This window comes from Equus asinus, chromosome 22 (genome assembly GCF_041296235.1).
Source record: "Equus asinus isolate D_3611 breed Donkey chromosome 22, EquAss-T2T_v2, whole genome shotgun sequence".
NCBI lineage: Eukaryota > Metazoa > Chordata > Mammalia > Perissodactyla > Equidae > Equus > Equus asinus.
In genome coordinates, this window is record NC_091811.1 from 52,800,066 (window position 1) to 52,826,901 (window position 26,836).

The window sequence follows — 26,836 nt, forward strand, 5'->3', positions numbered from 1 at the left end:
TGAAATGGAAGCTGAGCATTCAACAGCGCAAGCTTTATTCAACAGCCAAAGAATGGAAAAGTGGAAATTAAGTTCACAAATCAACTTCTCAGTTCCTGGGGTCATCAAGCAGCTGTTAAAGGGGTCTAGGTAATGAAGGGGAGGAATAATAATTATAATAGGTGGTTGTAAACTGCTATGGTGTTGGTGTTGGTGAGTGTGTTCTATAATATGGTAATATATTATAATGAGTATATAAGGAGCTGCGGGGTCTATGTCAGGTCCAGTCTGATTGCCATGTTGACTTCAGCCGCCTTTGACTGGATTTGACCTATGTCTCAGCCATCTTCTCCTTCCTCTCTTTGTGGTTTCCTGTAAGTTACAGAGAATGTGTTAGGCTTGTTCTGAGCAAGGCAGTGGTTAAAATGCCTTATGGGGTCACTGGGCTGGGTGACAATAGGTCTATGGGTTATCTGTTTCATCATTATGCTTCATAACTTACCAAAAAAAATGTGGTATTGAATATGTAACAAAACAAATATTATATAAATTAGCAGCTGAGCCAGGAACTACAGTCCAGGTCCCTGATTCTCTCAGCTGAGCTTTGCCTACAGTGATGCCTCTCTGCTGGTGGTACAGTCCTAGGCGCTGTACAGACACAGAGCAAATAATAATAGGCTTATGTTTACTGAGCCCTTCTTAAGTACCAAACCCTGACTAGGTTCTTTACGTATATTATCTCATTTCATCCTCACGTCACTGCTGTAAGGAAGGTAGCATTATTAAATTCATTTCATAGATAAGAAATCTGAGGCTCAGGAAAGTTTATTGGCTCACCCAGGGTCACCCAGCTTCAGAGTGGTGAAGCCTGACTGACTGACCTCGCAGCCTGGGCATCTAACCATCATGACCAGCTGTGCCTGTGGATGCTTCCAACCTAAAAAAATATCTGCTTCCTATCTAGTCTTCTTTTCCAAGATGAATCTTGAAACTTGTAGGGCTGAGAGAATTGAATTTTCAGAAAATTGTGCCTATGAAGGAATATTGGATGAAGGATGTTTTCCCATACACCGAAAAACAGCTTAAAGGCAATGGGTTTAACTCCTCAACAAGGAGTATTCCCACTAGATGTTCAGAAGAGATAACTGTGCCATATCCAGGAATTTCATGGAGCCCTGTGCTCTGGAAAATATTTAGAAAAAGGCAGACATGGACTTCTTGGAAATATTGAGCCTAAGTTTAAATTCTGAGCCAAAATAAAGATTTCACAAAGGTCCACCTTACCATTTATTAATTCTAAAATAAACTGAGGTGATGGAGGCCGGCCCTGTGGCCGAGTGGTTAAATTCAAGTGCTCCGCTTCGGTGGCCCAGGGTTTCACCGGTTCGGATCCTGGGCGCAGACGTGGCACCACTCATCAAGCCATGCTGAGGCAGTGTCCCACATGCCACAACTAGAAGGACCTACAACTAAAAATACACAAATATGTACTGGGGGGCTTTGGGGAGAAAAGGGAAAAATAAAATATTTTTAAAAATAAAAAATAAACTGAGGTGAAATGAAAGGTGACTCTTAAGCCTTAACCCCTCCCAACTGGAATGCAGATCAGCCTCGAGATTTATGTCCTTGAACTCAGTTCCCCTAAGGAGAGAAGATCTTACAGATTGTTTACCCCCAGAATTCAGTGACTGGGGTGAGTACACTTTTTTCTTCCTCTCCCCTCCCCAAATGTAACTAAGAGTGAAATTGGAGTGCCAGGGCTGGGAATAAGGATTCCAGGGGCAGCCTGGGGGCTCTACCTCCAAGACCACCAGGTGTTCCCTTGGAAATCCAGCAACATCTATCAACAAACAAAATTTTTGTAGCCATAAGTTCATCCCACAACAAAAATCATGGCTCCTAATAGACATAATAAATATGACTAATTAACCAGAGCACCTGTGGCACAGAGCTCCAAATTCAGTATTCCGGACTGTTGGCTGAAGTTAGGGCTCATGGTGAATGGTTCATTTCCCTGGATTAAGTCCTGAAACTAGACACTATGTTGAGGCGCATAGCAGGGTGGGTGGAAACATGTGGAAATCCTACCAAAAAGATCAAGATAGACAGCAATCCCCGGGTCCCACCCTGTATTGGGTAAGGTTAAGCATATAGGCTTTAGAGACAGCCCACCTGGGCTCAAGACCTCGTTCTGCTGCTCAAAAACAGCAGCAGGAGTGGATTCCCCATCTTCTTTATTCCTCAATTCATTATCTGTAAAATGGGCATAATAATAGTTCTTCATCATTGTGATTGACAAAAAGGAGACCCTAGCACCTGCCCTGCCTAACTCTTAAGAAAAATCAATTCTCTCAGAGGCTTGAGGGCTCAAGCTCCCTGCATCAGCACCCGTCCATTCCCTAGGCTTCCCTTCTCATCCATTTATTCAAGTCAGTCACTGTTGCTGGGTTCCCAGGGCAATCACTGGGCATTTTCCTCCGGATACAGGGAGAAACCGTTGTTTAGGCAGGCTTTTTTGAGGGACTGACCATCTAGCTTTAATTCTCCCCGTCTTCCTACATCCTACCCACAGAGCCTGTGAAGCCCAGTCTGGCTTTTTTAAAGGACCCTCCAGTTGAGAGAAAAGGAAAGCGAGAGTTTTCACAGTCACGCATTTCCATGCGACCTCAGATTCCCTTCATCTCTCAGTTCTAGTCCAGAAACCAGCCCACATCTTCTCCAGTCCGTAAAAGGTCAGGTCCCCCTTCACAGCTGTCCACAGCACACTGGACACCTGCCATATTGTGATTTATAAGAACTATATATATTTAGTCACTCAGATGACCAAAATATATTTCTCATATTTGGTCTTCATCCACAGTTCTTGGTTCACAGCTCCCAAAACCCTTGGAATTTCATGAGCAATGAGAGCAATGGGAGCATCTTTTGTTATAATATTTGATCTCTTGTCCTCAGTTCTGAAAACAATTCACAGCCATAAAGGTGAAATGGTCATATCAAGCCCTTTTCCACCACCACTGGATTTATATCAGTGAAGGTGACTTTTGGAAAGCACTTAAGGGTGGGGGGCTGGTTGCCAGGGGAACCAGCCACGAATGCAGAGTTGGAACTTTCAGTCCCACCCCTTGATTTCCGGGGAAGGGAGAAGGGCTAGAGGTTGAATCAATTACCAAATGCTTAAGTAATGAAATCTCCATAAAAACCCAAAAAAGAGGATGTTCAGAGAGCTTCCAGATTGGGGAATCAGAACACTTCCACGTGCCACCATGCTGGGCCCTCAGCTCCAGAAGGACAGGAGCTCCTTTGTTCAGGACCTCACCTTATGTATCTCTTCATCTGGCTGTTGGTTTGTATTCTTTAATATCCTTTGCAATAAATCAGTAATCTAGTGCATAAACAGGTATCCTGAGTTCTAGCAAATTAATCAAACCCAAGATTTAAAGCCAGTTGGTCAGAAGTACTGGTGACAATCTGGACTTGCAATTGGCATCCTGAGTTGGAGACAGTCATTGCAGCCTCCAATTTGTAGCTGGTCATTCAGAAGCACAGGAAGCAACCTGGGCTTGAGACTGGCATCTGAAGTGGAGGGCGGTCTTGTGGGGCTGAGCCCTTTACCCGTGGTATCCGATACTATCTCTGGGTAGATTGTATCAGAACGCTGCTGGTGTCTGAGAATTGCTTGTTGGTGTGGGGAGGGCTCCACATGCACGCATGCTGCAGTTGGGTCCAGGAACCCAAAAGAACATGCCAGACCTGGGAATAGGGACTGCAGTCCCTCCACAAACCCACCCCATTTCCTTTAAGGTCTTCCTGGGCCAATTGCCAGGAACCACGCTCAGCTGGTCTCAGCCAGAGAGATCAGCTTTCACTGACTCTTCCGGTGAGCTGCCTCTCTCCAGCCGGGGCCAGTTGCTACCCAGATTCCATCCACTCCCACAAATGGCAGTCTAAACCCTGCATAGCTAAGCAGAATCCTCTGCACCTGCTCTCTCCAGGAGCCTGAAGTCAGGGACTCAGCTCTTATAATTTCCTTGAAGGAGAGGGTAGGAAATATGTTTGATCATCTATCTGACATTTATCAAGCACCTACTGCGTACCCATGGCCTGGGTACTGAGGAGTCACAGCCTAGTGTAGACAGCTAATATTAGGGTTGTGAGATCTATGCAGAAGTAACTGCTGGCTTCGATTTGACTTTTTTTTAAAGGAAGATCGGCCCTGAGCTAAAATCTGTTGCCAATCTTCCTCTTTTTTTTTTTTTCTCCCCAAAGCCCCAGTATATAGTTGTACATCCTAGTTGTAAGTCATTCTAGTTCTTCTGTGTGGGACGCTGCCACAGCGTGGCTTGATGAGCGGTGTGTAAGTCCACGCCCAGGACCTGAACCAGCAAACACCTGGCCACCAATTGAAGCATGCAAACTTAACCACTTGGTCACGGGCCTGGCCTCTCTATTTGATTTTTTGCCCCATCATTTCAGAGTGCTATAAAGCTCCTCTGATCCCTAAGCCTTACATCAGAATCTTAGACCTCTCTTGTCCCTAGGGTGGAGGTGGGGTGGTGGAGCATGAACTAGAGCACAGCACAGTGCCCGGCTCAGGAATACTGGCGGGGTGGGATCAAAGGTGATGCCTTGCTCTCACCAGTTTAGATTATGTCCCCCAGACCTCATCAGTACCAGGGAGGTGGAGCAGGGAGGAGGGAGGGCTGCAGGGGAGCATGGCATGAACTCTACTCCTAGGAGGTAGACAAGCAAAGAGAGAGACCCTTACCACAGCCATGCCATCCCAGCTCTGAGCTTAAGTGGCAGGCCTGCCCCTAACATTTGCAGGCCTGGGGCAGAGCACAAATGAAGACTCAACTTGGGCCCAGCCCTGGTGGCCTAGTTAAGTTCAGCACACTCCACTTCGGCAGCCCGAGTTTGGTTCCTGGGCATGGACCTACACCACTCTGTTAGCGGCCATGCTGTGCTGGTGGCCCACATACTAAAAAATAGAGGAAGATTGGCACACATGTTAGCTCAGGGTGAATCCTCCTTGCCAAAAAAAAAAAAGACACTTACCATACATCTAAAATTTTATAAAATATAAGTCAAGCTACTTGTGAATGTCCTAGCCTCCTATCATGATAAGCATACCTTCATAACTACCTGGAAGGCCAGGTTTGCACTTAGACTTCTAGGGCGCCTTGAAGTTCTGTGCTAGAATGTTCCCCAGTCCTGACCCCTAGCCTATAGCCTGCCTTCTCTTCCTCCTCACAGCCCCATCGCACACTGCAAAGGGCTTTGTGTGTTTGTATAGACACTCCAGCCTGCATATCCAAGCTCCATCCACCCAGCTCTCTAACAGCTGCTTCTAGGTCACCTCTTGGGCCTAGGAGTGTGCACACCAACAGCAGTCTGTCGTCAGGACCCAGAGAAGAGAGGATGAAAAGTGGGCTTAACAGGGAATTCTGGGGTCCTAGGTACCAGGAAGGTGGTCTAGAAGGAGAAAGGGCACATCCCCTTGACCCTGCACCCCATGGGGAAGGTCATGGCTGAAGTGCCTGGGCAGAACTTCTGAAGCAGGAGACCAGGGCACTGACCCTCACCCTCTTGCAATGGGATTTTCCAGGCTATAGCTCTGACAGCAGAGACAGCTCCCCGCCACTTCCCTGGCCTCTGACATAGGTTCCCTTTTACCCCCACCCTGAGAGATGAAGGAGAAACAAGCAGACCAGTACAAAAGAAAAAATACTGTTTATTCCACACAACTACATCAAGTGCTTCTCCTCCCTTCTCCCCTCCCCACCCCTCACTCCAGCCCTCAGCAGTATTTGCCCCATGTCGGGGGACAGTCAGAACCTCAGTGTCAGAGCCTGGCCTATGACAGGAAGGGAATCTAGGCATACGGAGGTGACTGGATTTCCAAGGACACAAAAATGTCAGGGTCTCTCGTTCCAAATTCAAGTATGTTCCCCAATTCCTCTGGCTCGATTCTTTCCCTGGACCTCACCTGGGTAAAATGCCATGGTTAGTGCAGAGTCAAAGGCCCCAGGTGATTCAGCAGACCATAGAAAGTTTTGGTCTTCCTTTCATTTAAAACAAAAAAAAACCCACACGAGAACAGTTAAAACCATTTCTGCCCCTTTTCCTGCCTTTCCGTGGCAAACGAACCACTGAGCTCTGGCTTCAGTCCAGGAAGGTGCTTTCAAAACAAAATTTGTGTCAACTCCCTTCAGAGTTTGGTACTACTCAAAACAAAACCACCAACCTCAGGGCCACAGCTGCTTCTCGGGGGCCCTGCGGTGGGGGAGCAGGAGCAGAGACCACAGGGAGGTGAACTCCGCTTTGGGCACGCTTCAGGGACACCCCACACCCCCCTGCCTGGGGAATTTGGCCTGTGAAAATTCTGCCCCTGGTATCCTTCCTCTGAAAGACCTCCCCATCCTTCCAGCAGAGGAGAAAAGGGTTTCGTTCTAACCCAGCCTTGGGAAGACAGATTTAGACAAGGGAGGAGCTGAGAAAGCTCGGCCAGGCCTCATTTAGACCAGCAGTTCATGGTCTTTTTCCTGCCATGACACAGGACAGACGGTGTCCTCCTGCATATCCACTGCCATGGACACACCCTGGATTATATGCTGCTCCCAGAGCACCAGCCATGACCCACTTGTCTCTCCCAAAGAAGAAAGTACAACTGAACGCCAGTGCTTGAGGGTGAAAACCTGCCCCTCTCTAACTTAGTGAAGCGTAGGTCACTGAATCCCTTACAGACGCTGGAACTTTATTCTCACTGAAAACTTGTTTACAGCTCCCCTTTCAGGTGAGCCTATTATTTCATTGAGATAGGCTGATGACCCTGAACTCGAGGGTGGACCCTCCCCCTTGAAGACATATTCTCACCTGGGAGGCTGGGGCAGGCAAGGCGCCCACCTGCTTCCTCACCACCCCTGCTACCCTCTGGCAGGTCTGGTTGGTCCCAGTTCAGCGGGGCAGAAGTGTGTGTGTGGCAACTTGACACACAAGTGTCCTCTCGTTGGCAGGGCTACCAAGAGGGTGGCCATGCTGGCACTGTAGGGCCTGGAAGGGACCAGCCATTGGCAGGAAAGGAAGCAGAGCATGCCAGGGGAAGTGAGGCTAAGAGGCGGCTCTGTACCAGTGATGGACAGAGGGGGTGATGCGCCCTCACCTGGCAGTCTCTTCCTCAGGGTGTATCATGTGAGGTGCAGTGGAGGGCAGCACGTGGAGACCTGGCTCTGTAAGGACAAGAGGAGTGAGAAGAGGGGGTGACTGCCCCATGACTTGTGGCCCTTTAGGGATGTTCTACACAGCAAGTCTGGGCTCAACTAAGCAAACCTCTCAGTGCTCTCCCGACCTCCTGGAGTCACATGCTGAGTTCCAGGGGCTGTCCAGCCACCGTGGGGCTGGGAAACTCACTCAGCAGCTCAGATGAGATGCCAACCCTTGACGTACCATAGCTACCCTCTCTAGAGGCAAAACCCATCCTGCTCCAGGGGTATTCTTGACCAGGGGCGCACAGGGGGGATTGCTTACACAAACACGTGGTCTCAGGCTCGACAAAATAAGACTTCTCCTCCAGCACTCAAGGCTTAAAGTTACAAAGAAAATTAGAGTTACATCACCTCCCACAAGACACTTTCCTGGGCTGCCATCAGCTCTTTCTGGATGTTGGCCTTTCCTCCTGGGCCTTGCTCTCTGGTTTATTGTTTAATTTGCCCCTTCTGAGAAGGCCTCAGTACTGGGTTGGAGGTGAGTGTGAGGACCAGAGAAAGAGAGTCAGCATTCCTTTCATTTTTCTGCAGAGTGCCTGCTTAGTTGGGCAGTTAGATTTTCTGGGCAGCAAGTTCTCTTAGCAACACTGTTTTGAGGGGAGATGGCCATGGACAGAGAGATTAGATCAAAATCTGGGAGGGTGGCCTTATTTACTAAGTTCCCGACCTGCTGCAGACCCAGGTCAACTCCAGGACAGCTAAAGTTCACTGTTGCTTCCTTCCAACAGGGATTACAAAAGAACGGGTTCTGCTTTAGTGCAATTTCCCCCCAAAGGAACCAGGGAGATGTGGGAGAGGAGACACCATGTTCTGGCCCCAGGGGTGTGGGAACCTTCTGACCTTGAGGTCAAGGCAGACTCTGAGTCTGACCTTCCAAGCAGCACATCGTGCTTTTTGGAATTGTGTCTCTTGGGTCACTTCAGGGGACAGTGTGCCTGCAGGCAATGGGGGTGGGGGGTGAGGCTGTGGTTCCACTGGATGAGGTGCCATACCCGCCACACTCACACAGAGGAGCAAAGGAGAAGAGAGGGTGGAGAAAGAATGCCATGGAAAACAAAAGCTAATGGCCAGTGGTCTTTAGGGGCCACTGCAGCCCTGCCCCAAAGACGGGGAGTTTCTGGTTCCCAACCAGAATTCACCCTTCGAAAACCACATTAGCAAAGTGCTTCTATAAGTGACACCACAGATCCCCTCCCTCAGTGTGACCTGCCCTGAGCCTGGAGCTCTCGGTGGGCCCTCTGCCATCCTGATGATGTGAGATATGTGGGAAAGAGGAGGGAGGCAGCTGACGCACATGCACACAGGGAAGTCTCATGACCCAGGACAAGCACAGCCACACATGGCAGAATGACAGGTGCTGTCACAGCAGTGGCTGCAGCCAGGTGCCAAAGGGAAAAGTACAAAGTGCTGGAACAAAGGGCTGGGGGCTGAGCCTTAAGGGATCTGAAAGACGTTCAGCTTGCTGGTGTTCTTGAGCGTCTGACGCCGATTGCAGAACCAGACCCGCACGACCTCCCGGTCGTAGTTGAGCTCCTTAGCAATCTCAGTGATCTCCTGGCCTGTGGGCAGTGGGTTCTTCTCGAAGTAGGCATTGAGAGCCTCTATGGCCTGGGGGGTGAAGGAGGTGCGGCGTTTGCGTTTCTTAGAGGGCTCACCTCCTACAAACTCCATCAGGTTCTGCTGGCCTTCCTGGTTCCGGAGTTCAGCTTCATTCAGCCACTTCTCCAGCACCGGCTTCAGCTTCTGGGCACTCTTGGGCGTGATGTCCAGCTTCTCGAACCTGTATGTGACCCAAGCCCAGGAAGGGACAGTGAGAGTGTCTTACTCCCCACCCCCAGGTGTGAGCACTCTCCACAAGGGGTGGCTCCTCTCAGGGCTGGCGAGACCATCAGTGTTTCCCTCACCACTGCCACAAAGACCCCCCCTGACTTGGCCAAGCCCCGACTCCTCAGACTGTCCTGTATGCCAGGTCATAACAGGGCGACCATTCCCATGACCTCAGTTCAGTAGGGCAATGATAATGGTGCAACTGCTTTATGAACAACTATTCTAGAACTTTCACACCCAAATGAGTGAGGTCCTATGAGGAGTCATCTTGAGAGACCTGCAGAGATGGCAGATGGGTGTCATGAGTACTGTCTTCCTCCAGTTGTACTCTCGTAGCAGCATCACTAAGTCAGACTACTCTTTCTAGCTGAGCCCAGATGTAACTACAGAATTCCCAACATGGCCCTAGACTGTAATAGTCACTCTAGTCTAGTCTACGGAGCTGGCAGGCAGATGAAACCTTTCAGCCATCCCTGAGCCATGGACTTATTCTTGTTTGAAACCCTCTGCTACCCTTCCAATGATACTGGCACCAGAACCAGTTTGTACACTGCACACAGAAAATCAGCTACATCACTTTATAGTCATGCCTTATAAGAAGAGATGGGAGCATGATAGGGGTGATGGTGGGTTAGAGTTGAGAGCCAAGCCAGAACGGAAGTTCCCACTTCTGCGACAAATTTCGTAAGCTGTACTCCTTCCCTTCTAGGATTCCTGAATGGCTTAGAGTGTTGGGTTCCCAAAAAAAAGACCATATAAATGCTCAAGATTGAAGGATAAACTTCAGAGGGCCCCCAGAAGGACTGGATCAGTCTTTGGCTACTCCAGGTGTTCATGTCTACCCTTAGAATAGCTTTCCTCATCTGGAAGAAGGCAGGAGCAAGAGAGAATAAAGGGGCCAGATACCTGGGTCTCTCTGAGTGCCTAGTGGCACCAGGCACCTGAGAAGGCCCAAATCTTGTCCAGGTAGCCTTACTTACCGGCAGATAGCTGACTGGCTGTAGGCTGGGCCTTCTGTTGCAGTCAGAGCCTGACCCACCTGGGTCTGTGTGAGGCCCAGGGATAGCCGCCGGATCTTAAAGTTCTTGGCAAACTCCCGGATCTCTTCTAAGTTGATCCCATCCTCATCCAGACTCGGGGTATGAGGCTCTAGGCCAGAGGAAGGGACCAGGGGTGAGTGTGTAAACAGATCATCATCACTGCTTATCTAGCCCAGTGGCCTGGTGAAGTAGTGAGGGATGAGGACATTTGGCAAAAGGCCCATGCACCCTTAAGACTCTCATCACCCCTGTCCCCAAGACAAACAGGACTTGGGGAAAAGGGGCTTAGACCAACCTGTCTGGAGGTAGGGGTCTATTTTCCAGCTCTATCTGCCGACACGCCCCTGCAACGCCTGGCCCCAAGCACACCTGTTGGCCATCTACATTCCTCAAATACTTAGTGAGAGACCACAGGAGACACAGCCAACGGCTTGGCTTCTCAAGAAGCAGCCAGCCAGCCAGCTAAGCAGCCTCCACTCTCATCACGCCTAGAGTCCAGCTCACCAGGAACAGGAATGAGAGAGCCAATCCCTGGCATTGGGTGTCTGTCCTTCCCCTTTGGACTCTAGGAAGTTTATTAAGGAGAGCAGCATCTAAAGAGGTCGAGGCATCCAAATTAATGCCTCTCCCCTTCTCCACAACCTTCTCCAGGAGCCACTTACTGGACACCAACTGGCTGACCGTAGGGGTCTCTGAGCAGGTAATTGGGATGGGAGCAGAGGCAGATGGCTTGGCCGCGGGGGCTGGGCTGGCGATGACCACAGCAGGCGGGGGCACAGCTGGAGTGGGCTGGATGGGCTGCACCTATGAGAAGAGAGCCAACAAGCCCTTGCTGCCCACTTGCCCAGCTCAGGGGGCTGGAGTCCTGTGCTGCCCAGAGGCAGGGCAAAATTGGGCATGATCTCCTCCCTCACCCAGCACACTCCTACCTGTGCTCCTTCAAAAAGCAAGACTAGAAGCTACTTATTAGCACCCACGCAATGTTGACGACCTCCAAAATAAGCACGACAATATCTCCCACCAAGCTGGAGCCTTGTAGCCACCTGTGACACGGCAGGTCAGAGGGTCAGAGACGTTCAGTACACTTGGTAAAGGCCCCAACAAGTGTCCACCCTTGAGATAACTGCTCTCAGATCTCTACCTTCAAAGGAGAAAGCTACACCTGATTCTAGAGCCTGCCAGGCCGCAAATGTCCATTAATAGGAAACTGGCAAATGACTTCTAGGACCTCCCTGCCATGAGAGACCACGCAGCCATTAAAAAGAATAAGGTATATCTCTTAACTATTGACATGGACAGAACTCTGAGTCATGGTGCTAAGTGGAAAAAAAAAGAGTAAAGTGAAAAACAGTTTTTATGAAATAACTGCTTTTAAAAATACATATAAGAGGGCCAGGCCCATGGCAGAGTGGTTAAAGTCCTAGGTGCTCCATTTTGGCGGCCCAGGTTTGCAGGTTCAGATCCCAGGAGTGGACCTATACCACTTGTCACACATGCTGTGGCAGCGACCCATGTGCAAAATAGAGGAAGACTGGCACAGATGTTAACTCAGGGTGAACCTTCCTCAGCAAAAAAACAAAATGAATTTCCAGGGGAAAAAAATCTTAAGGCATATAAAGCAAGCTGTCAACAGAAGTCATCTCTGGCGGTATAATTAGAAGGGATTTTTACTTTTTTTACATTACACATAATGTTGGAATTTTTATAAAAATCATACATAATATCTAAAATTAGGAGAAACTATAAATATATAAAATTAGTATTTTTAGTATGAAAAGTGCAAATTTCTCTAGGATGGGTCCTGTTCCCTGGATTCTTCCTCCTGGTAGCTCTCAAGGGCATTCCCCCTTCATGCCCAGGGCCTGAGCCTTAGTTCAGAGCTCCTTGTCTCTTGCTAGGACTGTTTAAGCTGCCTTGTAACGGGTGAGAAGGAATCGAGTCTCACCACAGTCCAGTTCTGGGCTCCACCAGGATAACAGAGGGAATTTTTTTTAAATGAACATCTAAACAGCCATTTCCCTGCTAAAAACGCTTCCATGACTCCTCACTAGCTAAGAACAGTGATAATAATAAAAGCACCGTTTTTTTGAGTGCTTTCTGCGTTAATTGCCTCATGTGTTTTCTTTATATATATATATATATATAATATATATATAAATGCCTCATGTGTTATATTCTTTAACATTCCTAACCTTCTGGAGTTGATACTCTTATAATCTCCATTTTACAGATGAGGCTAAGAGGCTGTCACAAAGCTGGGGAGCAGCATCCCACAGTTGAGAACCACGGGCCTCAACATCACCTAGGAACTTGTTAGAAATGGGAATTCTTGGGCCCAACACCAGATTTACTGAATAAGAAACTCTGGGGTGTGGCCTAGGAATCTGCATTCCAACAAGCCCTCTGGGTGGTTCTGATACATACTCAAGTTTGAGAACCCCTGCTCCGGCACACTATACTCCTTGCAATTCCATGAAGGTAGAATGCTCTCTCATCCAACTCAGCCCTTTAGATTGGGTCCACGTCCCTTCTCTAGGAAGCCCTGCCAAACTCCCCAGTCTGTGGAGAGCTCCTTCTCTAGGTTCCCAAGGCACCTTCCCATGCCCCTATCGAGTCTCTGTCATGCTGACTCGTAATTGTCTCCAATGCTGAGCTAGCTAACGCTAGGAAGGGTGTCTTATTCGTCTCTGTATCTTCAGCACCTGGGATATAGTAGGCACTCAAAAATTGCTCCTAGAATTGACAAACAAATGAATAATCAAAGCCACTAAGACCGGAGGGGTGGAGGGATGGAGGGGGAAGAGGGAAGGGGTGCAGAACTCATTTCCCAGGGCTTTTCACCCTGGAGCTGATCAAGGCCCAGTTTACTTTGATCACCTCCTCCCTGGCCTTCTCAGGGTGGCACTGGCCTTTCAGGGCACATATCCATGCTTTCAGTGGTGTGGGTGGGGGGGCTGGAGTGGTACTGTCTCCCTGGGCAGAGCATGTGTGACTCGTGAGCTTTTACCCCGTGCCCCCCTCACTTTGGGGAGGTGCCCTGCTTCCCCAGTGGCTTCAGAAAATAATCCTGTCCTGCTGGCAGTCTGGAGTGAAGCAGCCCATGCCAGACAACCCTGCCTGCCCTCTCCACCCCGCTGCCCATCCCAACCCTTGTACCTCACTCTTAGCAGGGGACTCAGGTGTGCTCGGCTTCCGGACAGCCACAGGTGGAGGCAGGGGGCTGCTGGCCAGGGTCGCAATCACCTGACCCTGGGCGTTCAACAACAGCTGAGGGGTCACAGCCTGGACCTGCAGGCTCTGGGCTGGTGCTGGGGCTGCCACGCTAGCGGAGTTCACTACCCACGGAAGTGTTCCAATAACCTGAGAGGAAGCAAGGCAGGGACCCCAGGTGTGAGGGCAAGGTCCAGCTGCACCCACAGCCCAAATCCCCACACTGCCAAGAGAAGGGACTCAGACAAGTCACTTAGCCCCTCTGGGTCTCAGTTTCCTCATCAATAAAGTGAAGGATTCACACTCTAGGGGTGGCTTTCTTTATTCTCTATCTGGAGCCATGGGGGAGCAGGAACAGGTCTGCACGTAGATTCAGACAGACTGTGAATCCCTGTTCTGCCACATTTTAGTTGTGTGGCTCAATTTCTCTGAACCTCTGCCTGCTCTCCTGTAAAATGGGAATAAAAATCTCTACCTAATAGATCTGTACTTAAGATGAAGTGAGACAATGTTTGAGAAAACACCTAGCACAGAGCCTGGCCACAAGGTGGGTGCTCCATAAATGAAAACCCCCAGCTCGAGTCAGTGCCTCTAGGGCAGGGTGGTGGCTATGCCCCTGGTGGCCTCAGCATTAGCAGGGAGCGGTCACACAGGAGATATGACACCTTGTTCGAGTTTCCATGACCCTCAGCCCAAGTCCTGGCCCGCCGGCTAGCTTCTCCACAGCCCCCATCCCTCCGCCCTGGCTTTGACCACTTGCCTGTCCCTGAGCGTTGGTGAGGATCTGACTGCTGATCCCCGGCATGCTGGGAATGGCGTTGGCAATGACTGGAGTTGTGGTGAGGGAGCCCAGGATCTGGGTCTGTCCCCCGAGGGAAGCAGCACTGATCTGTGGGTGGAGGAAGAGCCTTGCTCAGAGGCCAATGGGCGAGAAAGAGCCCGAGGCAGAGGGCAGAGGGCTGAGGGCACTGGGGTCGGGAGATGGGGATGCTGGGCAGATGTGAATGTGGGCTCCAGGCCCGTGTCCACTGGTTGAACAGTATCCAGGGCTAGGGGCCGCAGGGGCTCAGCAGGGTGGGGCAGGGCCACAGTCATGGAAGAGTAACTCCGGCTAATCTTTCAGGCCAGGCCTGGAAGGGTGGGAGGGCCAGACTGGAGTGGCTGATGTGATTCTAGTCACATCTAACAGCTCCACTGTGAGCCAGGAGCCACACGGGACAGACATTGGCTTGGGGCTGGGAGCCTCTAGTTCCACCTTAGTGATAGCTCACAAGTTTGCAATCCCCGGACATCATCCCCCCTCCAAGGCTGATCCAGTGGTTCAGGTTCTGGAGAATTTTCCCAACCCTTTTGGCAGAGTTGTCTGCTCTTGTCTAGGATGGATGGGCTGGCAGCTGCCAGGAGAAGGCCTCAGAGGGAGCCCATCTCTGCTGACGTGTTGGAAAAGAGCTGTATTCAGGGGGCTGGTCCTCCACCTCCTTCCTCCCTTGTGGGAAGGGTCAGTTCTACCCTTGGCCCAAGATTTGGTCCATCCCTGGTCAGCCCTGGGGGAGGGCAGCGGCTTACGATTCCTGGGCTAAATGCGAAGCCTGCAGGCTGGACGGTGATCTGTGAGGGGGTGTCCACTGGCTTGGGGGTGGGGGCAGTAGCGGTGGCAGCAGTGGGCTGCGGTAGAATGGCAGGTGTGGTCTGCAGCAGCGGCTGGGTCTGGAACAGCGTCTGGGGCTGGGCTGGTGGCCGGGGCTGGGCGGGCGAGGAGGCCTGTACTGGTGCGGCAGCTTGAACGGGTGCCGGGAGAGTGGCGTTCAGCACAGCAGCTGCTATGGAGCAAGGCAGAGACAGAGGTGCTGAAATGCCTAGCTGCAGGCCCGGGCGGCTCCAATCCCAAGAGATCTGGCACCAGAATGAGAGGGGGTTGGGGCAGTGGGGCAGGGGACAGGCAGCTGTGAGTCCCTTGATCCTTGCAGGGGCAGCACATGCCAACATCTCTCATCCCCCCTCCCTTGGGCCTGGAGATGTGTAGGTTCAAAACCAGAAGTTGAATCTTCTTGCGGTCCTTCTCAGGAGGCTGGTCATGGGGTGAATTCTGGCGTAGGGGGAGAGGGGCAGTCTCAGACAGTTGGCTGAAGTAAGAGAGGCCTGCTGGGCCAGCGTGGTGTCATGGCCTAGAGTCCTGAGGTGGTGCAGCAGCTCTGTGGCTGGGTGCCTGGGACATCGGATCCAGACTCCAGGGCTGTCGCCCTGGGTGGGCCGCGGGTTCTGAGTCCAACATGGCAAGCACACGTGCAGGCATGATAGTGTAGGGTGGTGGGGGGCCTGATGCAGTCCTGGGGAGAGCTGCCGTTACCTTGGAGACCGGCTAAAGGTGGCTTGAAAATTGCCCCCGTGGGAGAAGCAGCGGTCAGTCCTGGGAGGGCAGCCACGGTTGCTGTAGGAATTGTCCACACGGCCAGCCCCTGCTGACCAGCCACTTGACCTGCAATACTGATGGGGATAAGAAGAGGTTGAGTAACTGCCCCTGCTGGAACCATAACTCCTGTCAGAACTGTGGCTAAGTTTTCCTGAGTCAAGACCTGCAAAAGCAAACAAGATTTCAAAAAGAAAATAAAAAATCAACATTGACAGCGCAAACACTGGGTCTCACAGACCCAGTTGAGCACATACAAAGCATTCTGAGGGCAATGGGAAAAAGGCCACATGAGGGCAGGGAAGAGACAAGCCCTAGGTGGAGGCCCAACCCTCAGGGGATACCTGGACCTGACTATTCTGCCTTCAGAGATGCAGCCTAAATGGGGGACAGGGCCCGGCCCTGCTCACAGGTCAGGACAGGGTGCAGGGGCCTCTTCCACCACACTCTGCTGCCTCCCAAGCCTTCCCTGGGCTCTTGCCCACAGGACTAATGCTTTGTGGCCAGGAACCAGGGGGCAAGGGCTGGTGGAGCCAAGTGGTCAAGGACCCACAGAGGCCTCTGGGAGGATCTGATGGAGGATAGCCTTGATGGATGCCCTGGAGATCTGTGCATGAAAGGTCATGGGGAGTTCCGTAGGCCTGGAGGATTCTGGAGGCAGCTTCTCACTGCACTGGGGCTGCCCTCTGGCTCTAAATGCAGGCTCCGTGAACAATCCATTAACTCCTCCAGGCCTCCCCTGGAGGGGCTGACAGGGTATTCACTCATTAGTCATTAGACGGCAGGAGTTATCGTTATCTCTACAATCTTCGCTGGACCCAAGGAGATGACCTGGCAAATACCTTTCCCAGTGGGCCTGATCTGGGGCAGGGGAGAGGCCAGAGGTGCCTAGTAGGAGATTCCCTCCCTCAAGCCACAGCTCCTTCCCTGTCCTGCCTCATGAAGTTCCCAGATCCCATGGTCAGCCCATGTTGGCTGTCCCATGCCTTGCTCTTGACCATGGCCCTCTGCCCAGCTTCCTGGGGTGGCCCTTACCTGGGAGGCAGCTTGTACAGCCAGTGGCGTCAAGGTCTGCGAGGACTGAGGCTGGCTTGGGGCTTGGCTGAAGGTGGCAACAGCAGGGGCAGGGCTCGGAGCGATCCCCGGGAGTGACTTCACTTCACATGGCATTGAGGGAAAGAAGGACAAAGAGTGAGCCTGGCGTGAGTGAAGTGGTCACCAGAGTAGAATGCCTTGTCTGCGGCTTGAAATGGCAACTCTCAGCAGCCCACTGTATTTCTCCATAAGCCAAGACCAATCGCTGGCCTTCCCTGGGCCAGGAGGCAGCTTCCCAAATGCCACTGGTAGTGAGAATAGGAGGATGGAGAGCGCTATGCCAGACCTGGAAGGTGGGCCACCCTCTTCTCACATCTAGATGAAGAAAATGCAGGCCTATGTGCAGCTGGGTATCAGGCTCTCATTTCCTGGCTCTGTAGGACACTAGGACCTATCATATAATCATTAGTAGAAATAAACATGTGTCAGGGAGGGAAGGCGCTAGAATCAATGGGATTGATTGGCTCTTCCAGCAACGGGATCATTGTTCACCCCACCTTCAGGCTACTTTTTGGATGCAGGTGCTGGCTTGGGGAATGGGCAAGGATTTCTGCAGGGCAAAGTCCTAGAAGTGACAGTCCCTGAAAAGTGGACTTGTCTTTATCACCCTCAGGACCACATGGGCTCTCCAGGCCAGGCGGCTTTTCTCTGCCATTTCCTGAGGTCTGAAGTCTGGATAAACAGCTTCTATGAGCTTCTAAGGGAAATTCCCAAGGACAAAGCTTTTCACCCAGGTTATATCTTCCTCTTGCTATCTTGATTTAGTCAGGTATTGGGGAGCCCCACCGGGAAACCTCTTCAAAGCCACACAACAATGAGGAAAGGGGTTATTATTTATTTAATATATGATGAGACATTAAAGGAGTCTAGGTATTGGGTGATGGGTGTTAGACCAGATCAGTGGCTTCTTAATACTGGCTGGCATAGATTTCTAGGCCGGTGAATCAGAACATCCGGGAGCAGAGGCCATAACCTCTCATCTCTTTCTTTTTTCTTTTAAGTTCCCTTGTGATTCAGCACACAGCTAAAGTGGGAACCACTGAACCTGATAACCTTCCAACCCTGCATTCCCAGCCCATGTTTTAATACGGACAGGCACCAACCTAACTCAGTTCTATACTGTTCTTGGTATATAATAAAAAAAGTCCAGATTGTTTAAGGAATGAAAGAGACAAGCAAGCAACAACAAAAGCCTTGTGAAATACTAAAAGAAAACAAAGCAGCAGATTTATCTCCACTATGGAGGGGAGATACATTTCTAACTATTGAAAAAAATCAGAGAAAATCAGGATAATCTGAACCTATGAAAATTTAACATCTTGCTTGACAAAATGCGATGAAATATAAAAATGAAAGTGAGAAAATGGGAATGTGATAAACATGAATGATAAAAGCTTAGCATCTGAAGACACAAAATATTCATTTTATTAGGTTATCTTTCCAAAGTAGGACCACGGGGCCCAAGGGTTTGAATCCATTCGGAGCTTCTGTCGCTTCCTGCTAGACTGCTTTTCAGAAAGACTGAACCAATTCACAGAACCATCAACAATGTACCTGTTTCTCATAGCACCACCCAATTTAGGTTTTATCACTGTCTGTGTATTATTCTGGCTTCATAAGCATGTGGAACCTCATAGCCAATTACTTTTCCTTTCATTGATAGTAAGACTTTGTATTTTTCTATGTGATGACTTCCGCCTATGTAAATAACTGAATGAATTTGAGTGGACTATGCCTCAAAAAAAATTTTTTTTAGAGGCCAGTAGAGTGACATTCAAGCGGCACTGTTCATGATAACGAAAACCAGGCAGTTTGACAATAGCCAAAACCATAATCAGGCGTACGACTGTCATAAAGGAAATGAGTATATGAAATAATATGGGGACAGAGTCGGCCCCCTGGCCAAGTGGTTACGTTCTCGTGCTCCACTTTGGCGGCCCAGGGTTTCACCGGTTCGAATCCTGGGCACGGACATGGCACCACTCGTCAAGCCATGCTGAGGCAGCGTCCCACATGCCACAACTAGAAGGACCCACAACTAAAAATACACAACTATGTACTGGGGGGCTTTGGGAGAAAAAGGAAAAATAAAATCTTTAAAAAAAAAAGAAATAATATGGGGGTAAGTGTCATACTCTACAGTGTGTCTCAGTGGCCACAACTATAAAAATATGTAGGACAAGGACTGGGTAATAATTTAGCGTGACACAAATAGCTAGATTCTATTCTCATCCTGAAAAAGCTTCCTATTACTTAGTTTTGTTTTGTTTTCAGAGGAGACTCTTCTTCATATTACATCCCTAGAAAGTTTCCACCAAAGGCACAATGGAAGCTGGCAGCTTCTTAGGAGGTACCCTCAAAATATCTCCCTCACCTGCTTGATGATGACCAAAATTCCATTACAAAGAAGACTTTCATGAAAGGCTTAAGTATACAAACCTCTGGAAGAAGATGTATGCTACCATAAACACTCATGCTAAGGTGTAAACAATTGATCTAGGATCCATTTCCGAGAGCAGGTTTGGATAAGGAGCAGAATTAAGGTACAAGAAGAAATGAGACATGGAAGATGGATAACAGGGTGAAAGGGGAAGTCGGGGAATTGTAGATAAACCTGGGAAAACTCCCTAATTTTCTGAAAAGGGGCTCCATCCCCACAATGGAAAGGAATGGCAAGGGTGGCCCAGACAAAGAATCCTTGTCTTCCCTGCCTGCTGTCCAGGGCACTGCCCCATGGGAGCAGGTGATGACTCATCCTGGCCTCAACAGAGAAGCAGAGCATTCCCAGGCTAGGGGGAAATGCTCACGTCTCTTGTCATTTCTTTATTCCAAAGGGGAACAAATAACCCAGGTTACTAGGGTCCCAAATGAATCTGCATACTGATTAGCAGGTAGGGCAAGGGATGTGAGGTCTTGCAGTTTTCTTAAGTAGTAGCTGTCTCCCTGAAGCATGTCTGTTCTCATTTGCTCTCTTCTTGGCTCCTCCTCTTGGCCCACTCCCACCAGCCCAGATCTCTGATCTAGGGAAGGGGTGAAGAACAGCAGAAGACAAGGGGGGCTAAATGGTGGCACTCTGAGGCGACCGGCAAGGGAGTCCCTAAGCTTCCTGCAAAGGGAGATATCTATTCTGCAAAGCGTTCATGAGGGAAGTCAGTGGAAGTGTGCCCTGTGGGCAGAGAGCAGTGCCTAGTCCCAGCTCCAGCCTCTAGAGCAGCCCTGGCTGTCTCACACCGTACTGCAGGGAACTAGGGAAAACAGTGGGGTGGACCAGCCATATCCATTCCCCTCGCAGGAGAATTAAGCTCACAGCCTAACATCACCTTTGGAGGACAGCACAAATAAGTGCACCAGGCTAGACTCATGCCAGCCCACCCGGGAGTAAGGAGCTGGGATTCTGCAAGGCCCTCCCTAACCCACATCCTTAGTCCAAGGTAGGTGAGATGCCCTCCCATCCCCAGCTCCTGGGACCTCCCACTTCTACCACAAAAGATACTGAGTTGGAACGGCTGGGAGGACCCTGCAGGCCTAGTCCTCTCCGCATGGGCCCTGAGGGTCTGGTTAGGCCTAGAAGCCCTCTCTGAGGTTAACTCAGAGCCCTCAGCTGAGCCCTGCCACTCTCCTCCCGCCTCACCCTGACCCATCCCAGTTTAGGTCTGTAAGTGACTGAGACCAGAACTAAAGTTCTAGGGACAAGGAGTGCAGGATAGCCCTAGTTGCTGACCAGAAGGCTGCACAGCGGACAGGAAGACAAGACCCTAAAGCCACCTAGGTCACAGGGATTCATACTGGCTCCCCAGGGGGACCACAGGAAGGGACTCAGGTGGAGCAATGCCACACGGGAGCGATGGCCTCGTACCAGTTGCCTCTGCAGAAGAGTCTGGGTTGTCTGGTCCAGCTTCAGCAGCAGGTTCACTGGCTTCAGCAGGGCCTCTGCTCTGGGATCCCTTGCTGGCCACACCCTCCAGTCCTTTGCTCTCCTCCTCAGCAGGGATCTGGGCATCCACTCCAACCTCCAGCACTCGGATGGTCTCATGGCCTGACATCACGATGACCTGCAAACAGAGGACAGGGGACACTGCTGGGGGAGGGGCCGATATAGCTCCTGGGAGCCAGAGATCTGGGTACAGTTGGGGGAGAGGGGAGAGCGCACTTCAGGATGCAGACCTGCTGTCCTGAGGACTGTGGGCTCTGTGAGAAGCCCAGAGCCTGGAGCAGGCAGCAGCTCCCTAATTCCAGGGAGGGAGCTGCTAGGAGAACACAGGCCCTGCTGACAGGGGGAAGGGCCTGACACAAGCTAGAAAAAGTCCCACAGAGCCAAACCACTTGGGGATATTTCCATTTGCTCCCTCTCTTGGACTCAGTTCAGGGGGTGGTAAATGGCTCATCCTACAGTCCTGCAAGGATGTTCTCCTGGCTTCTTGTATATTGGAGGGTGGCTGTGAGGGCCCCTAACACAGGATCCACAGCTTAAGCTGGGCCAAGAAGCAAATCCCTCTTTACGTCCCTTAAAACCTTATAGACGTTCCCTCGAAGATGAAAGGGTGGAAAATGAATGCTCCACAACGCTGAGTAACTTAAGCTCTGGATTCCTTTATTTCCAAATCTCTGGGGAAAGGGCCAAGATTTCCCTGCAAGCTCACTTCCTGAAATGAGGGTCAGGAATCCTGGTGATGTAGTCCCGCCCTCCCTGGACTCAAGCCCTGGACCCTGTGGGCCTGCGGCTCCAGCTGTGCCAGAGGCTGTGGGCATGCTAGGACCTGGAGCTCGACCTCGACCTCGAGGGGAGCCTCCATGCCCCAGCAGTGCAGGCGGCCCCTGGGTGTCCTCAGAACACCTGGTCTTCTTCCCCTGCTCACACAGCCAGCACTCAGCTCCTTTCCTCCAGCAATGAAATGCTTCCGATGGGGCCACTCGAAAATCAGGGACACTCTGTACATTAAAAAGCCCTGTGTCAGGCCTCCCCTGCACTTGGCCTGTGCCCGAAGCCACTCCCACAACACACTCCTGGAGCCTAAAAATTGCATCCGGCCAGAGACTCTGCTGGAAAAAGCGACCATGTGACCCATCAGGGGAGTGGGAGCGAAATAAACCCCCAAAGCCGTTCCTTTTCTGACTCAAACTTGACCTGTGAGGGATTTCACTCCAATTACATTTGAAAAGATGTTCATCTTTTTTTTCTTCTTTTAAAAATTACGTAATAAAAAGTCATTGCAAAAAAAATTAGAAAATAGATATAAACAAGAAGAAAAAATAAATTAGATAATAAACAAATAAAAAGAGTAAATTACCTGATATCCTAATCTTTCCCCAGGTTAACTTATACATATTTGTATATTTTAATTTCATATTTTAAAGTCACGGCTTAAATCCCCAAACCCAGCCCCTGAGAAACCCTAGTGAGCAACTACACCTGGACGGGTGACATGACCGTGAACTTTGGTAAACAGACCATGAGAAGCTCTGAGGAGTCTTCCTCCTTGCCCACACCCCTTGGTCCCTCACCCTCACTCCCCCACCTCTGCCTGCCCCAGAAGATACCTGCTCATTGACAGTCAGAGATGACTCTGGCCCGGCTCCAGGATCCATGGTGACTTGTCAGGGTGGGATGGGGGCCAGCCCACACCTAGCACATCCTATGGGGTGAGACGGGACGGGAAAAGCAAAGGCTGATGTGACACAGTAATGCAATTTTCCATACCATCTCGAAAAATCCCAAGTAGAATGGCAGGAAGAGAGAAAAGCTAAGTTCTCCCAAGTATCTGTAGAAGGAAATAGGATTCCAAGGACTTTAGAACCAAAGTGTCTCACTTCCTACAGCATCCCAGGAGACCCTACACTCAGGAGGAACCAGGGTGACAAGAGGAAAGAGAGACCGGGGCATCTGTCCTTTGGAGTTCCCCAGTCCTAGTCCTGGGAGGGGCAGACCCAGCAGAACCCGAGGTGACTGTGCCCCAGACACTCAGAACCAGACACAGGGAAGGAGCACTCTGGGTATCAGAGCGCTTCTCGGGGTGGGGCGGGGGTAGCGGGTGGGGAGGAGTCTGAGCAGACTTCCTGGAAGAGATGGTCCAGACAGGAATAAATTAAAACAGTCATGACAAACTTTAATATGCCTGATCATCACCCGGAGCACTTATTAAAAATGCAGACCTCCAGATTATTCCAGACCAAGCATCCCAGAGTCCGATTCAGAAGGTGGATTCCACAGAATCAACTCTCAGGTCATTCTGTGGCAGTGGTCCAAGGACCATACTAGCCTTTAACACAGGAGACAGGACAACATCCCAGATGATGAAACAGCCTGCCATGTTGTGAGAGGACTGAGGGAAGCCCTTGTCAGAACAAGCTGTCTGGCTGGAGCCACAACTGCAGAGTCACCAGAAATAAAGGTAATAAAGGGGACAAATAGTTTTAGACACTTACATAGAAAAGAAGGCAATTAACATTTATTTTGAGTGCCTACTGTGCTAAGCATTTTATGTAACTCTAATTCATGTATTACTCATGCCAGCTGGTGGATGGGGACATTCTTATCACCATGTTACAGAGGAGGAAACTACGCTCAGAGAAGTGTTCTGGCTTCCTCATCTTTTCCTTCCTCCTCTTCTTCCACACCTGGGTTGGTTGGTTTTCCTTTTTTGTTATTTTATTGATTGAGGTAAAATTCACATAACAAAAAATTCACCATTTTAAATCATACAACTCAGTGGAATTTAGTCCATTCACGGTGTTGTGCAACCATCACCACTATTTAGTTCCAGAACATTTTCAGCATCCCAAAAGGAAATCTCATATCCATTAGCAATTATTCCCTTCCCCTGCCACCCTCTGCCGCTGGCAACCACTAATCTATTTTCTCTCCATGGATTTGCCTATTCTCGATATTTCATATAAATGGAATCATACAATCTGTGGTCTTTTGTGCCTGGCTTCTTTCACTTAGCAGAATGTTTTCAAGGTTCATCTATGTTGTAGCAGGTGTCAATACTTCATTCCTTTGTATAGCTGGATAATATTCCATTGAATGGGCTTTCTGCTCTCTCCGGGGATGGCAGAGGGAGAGGTGAACCAAGATTTCATTTCCAAAATGGAAAATCCATCAGACTCAGCTGTGACCTTACCCAGCATTCCACAGGCCTGTGCCCATCCACCACCTCCCCACACAAACAGTTCAAGAAAACAACCCATGTGTGCAATACTTAGAGAACAATTGAGGAAAATAAGGTCTTCATTTAACTCCCGTGACAGCATGGTAAAACGTCTTAAAGTAGAGAGTGAAGAAAACATTCAGACCTTTTCAGAGAAACCTGCACCTTCAACAGAAAACTGTTTGGAATTTCAAGAAAATTTCAAACACATAGACAGTGAATTTGAAGAAAGTACATATTGAAAAATACCTTCAAGAATATCAACACCTGTGAATCTAAAGCACTTGAACCTGGGTCACGCAGTGATGATCTCCAAAATGATTTTGTGAATAAGAATCTTGCCAAACAAGGATGAAATGAAGGAAAAGCAAAATTCGTGAAGCAGGTTCAGGAGAAAGAAGACTTTCTTCGGAGGCTAAAAGTAGTCAAAATGTGTAGATCAAAGAATGACCTGTCTCAGGTACCATTGTTAACACGGAAGTGGAGAAGCTGTTACGAGTCGCAGTGGGCTGTGTCTGAGCAGGACAAGAAACTGAGCCTCACTCAGTCGATAGTCCACAATGCGTTAGAGGATAAATTGTTACACTATAATAGAAACGAGGAAGAGTTTATAGGAGTTTAATTCATAATTTTTTCTCCAGAATATCTTTGAGAATGACAACGTAATAAAAAGATACTTATGCATTTTAAAGAGAAGATATAAACCGTTAGGACTTAGAGAAAGCTATCTTGATGAATATCAATTTAGGGCACTCTGTTATATAAATATAAACCAAGTTCTAAAGTGAAAAGATAGTAGTTTGGATTTGCCAGAGAAAAGAACATTTACAGGAATATGAAAAAAATTTAAATAATGATTAAAAAATAATTTGGACAATCTGGAAGTCAGTTTTAACAGTTTGGTTTTTGTGGTAAAAGGTTTTATTTTATATGTTAAAAAATAGTCCAACCTGGTGAATGTCTAAATCTAAACTCATCTAAAAATGCCTGCCTCTCTTCTAATTTTATGACTCCCGTTTCCATTCATTTACCATATACTTCCATCTGGATGGTCTAGCAGGTAATTAAACTCATATGTCCAAAAAAAAAATTCCATTGTATGGATATACCATATTTTGTTTATCCATTCATCAGCTGATGGATGTGTGGGTTGTTTCTACTTTTTGGCTATCGTGAATAGTGCTGCTATGAATCTTTGTGTACAAGTTATTGTTTGAACACCTGCTTTCAGTTCTTTGGGGTATATGCTTAGAGTGTAATTGCTGACTCACCCCAGGAGTTTTAGGGTCTTCGCTCCTTGGCAGAATGTTCCCTACCAACAAGGCAAGGAGAACCATGGGGTTCCTTCCCTCTCTTTCCTTCCCTAACCACCTAGGGTGGGGATGAAGGGAAGGGCAGGCAATTCAAGACACATAGCAATTTGTAAAAAGAGTAAATGAGCCTTCCCTTTTCAGGTAGGATAAGGGGGTACAAGACAGGCAGAGGGATTTGCAGGAAGAACTGGTCGGCATCTGCCACCTCACTGGGACTGTAGCCTCATTCCTGGGTGGTGTCCTCCTCCAGATTTTGTACATGGGAGCCTACACGAGTACTGCAGATAATTTGTCAATTTATCACCACTTCTCTGTGGGAACTGGGATGAACTGTGAAAGTTGTTACATGTAGAAGCCAATTAGCAAGTCATCTGCAAATTCAAATAAAAGGCAGAGACAAAACTGAGAGGAAGGTGTCCAAGGTGAATTTGGGTCCTTTATAGCTTGATACATACATTTCAGGGGGAGAAGAATTTTAGGCAAGAGGTGTCAGTAGCCAGTCGTTGTAGGACAAGGGAGCATCTGCTTGAGAGGGGCTTAAAGTCTGCTCATGGTTGTGTTGTGGCCACTGACTCCTTGCTGCCAACCATGGCCATTCACTGAGAGTTGTTAAGCAAGTGTCCTTTTGTGGCTGCGTTATTAGGGGGATTCAAGCAGTAGATAAGGCTCAAGTGACTTTAATATCCCTTCCACCCTTGAGATTCTATGGGCTGATATGGACCGGGGTCCTCAGTGTCCAGTCCTTTGTGTCAAGGACAAGGTTGGTCCTGGCTCAGAGCCTCCAGACACACACAGGCCCACTCTAACCCACACCCAGGCTTCAGCCCACCAGAAATGCAGGCGGAATAGAGGCAAAGGCCTCCCTTGTCCCAGACCCTAGACCTTACTCGGCTCCCTTAGTCTTGGCTTCAGATGGCTCCTATCAGGCACATGCGATAGGTTGTATGATATAAACACCTCTCTAAGAGGCGGTCTCATCATTTTGACTCTAAGCTGTGTCCTGTGTGTTCTCCTTACTTGATATCTGTGCAGACTTTCCCCTGGACCTGTTCCCACTCCCTTGCCAGGAACTTTCCACATTTTTTCAAGCCTTAGGCTGTGGCTTGGTCTCACTGACCAGACAGCCATCTTTAGTTTGCTTTTTGGCTATTTCCCCAATGACTGGGATAAATAGCACATCTGGATGGCCTCCTTTGAGTGCATGATGCCATGCAGTGCCCACAGCCTGATGGCCAGTCAGGAGACAATCAGCTGTCTGTTTTAAGAGAAGGGGCTCCTGTGATCACCCCAGCAGTGGAACTCCAGTACATACACAGATCACAGCAGAGTTGCTCTGGTTAGAGCTGGGACGGGAGCCAGAGCCCTCCGAGCCTCCTCCTTTGCCTTCTTTCTCCAGCGAGTTGAGTTGGAAAAGCATCTGAATCAAACCTGGCAAGGCACCTTGCTTGGCTAACAGATGGCTCACTTATCTCTGGCTCTGTGCTAACATCTAGAAACAAAGGCAACCTCAGAGGAGAATGAACTGTGGGTGCTGCCCAAAAATCCAGAGGTC

The 26,836-nt window shown here is 49.4% G+C and overlaps 1 protein-coding gene and 1 pseudogene across 5 annotated transcripts in view; one reads left to right on the forward strand and one right to left on the reverse strand.

Moving 5' to 3' along the window:
• Nucleotides 1–20: 20 nt before the first annotated feature.
• POU6F1 (POU class 6 homeobox 1) overlaps nt 21–26,836 on the reverse strand; it is a 32,425-nt gene continuing 5,609 nt past the window's right edge. The window contains exons 2-14 of one of the 5 annotated variants that reach the window (XR_011497180.1): nt 22,362–22,456; nt 20,680–20,875; nt 16,764–16,885; nt 15,669–15,894; nt 14,888–15,141; nt 14,082–14,210; nt 13,268–13,471; nt 10,774–10,915; nt 10,052–10,220; nt 8,900–9,024; nt 7,142–7,208; nt 1,264–1,448; nt 21–351 (exon numbers count right to left, since the gene is read on the reverse strand). Coding sequence is in view for 3 of the 5 variants with exons in the window: in XM_044756096.2 (XP_044612031.1) it covers nt 8,679–9,024; nt 10,052–10,220; nt 10,774–10,915; nt 13,268–13,471; nt 14,082–14,210; nt 14,888–15,141; nt 15,669–15,894; nt 16,764–16,885; nt 20,680–20,875; nt 22,362–22,409 (1,836 nt within the window). In the remaining 2 variants the exon portion in view is untranslated. Of the gene's footprint in view, nt 352–1,263; nt 1,449–5,700; nt 9,025–10,051; nt 10,221–10,773; nt 10,916–13,267; nt 13,472–14,081; nt 14,211–14,887; nt 15,142–15,668; nt 15,895–16,763; nt 16,886–20,679; nt 20,876–22,361; nt 22,457–26,836 lie in introns of those variants that run through there. The other 4 variants (XR_011497179.1, XM_044756099.2, XM_044756097.2 and 1 more) reach the window with 4 other exon arrangements.
• LOC106835329 (swi5-dependent recombination DNA repair protein 1 homolog pseudogene) lies at nt 23,707–24,724 on the forward strand (annotated as a pseudogene).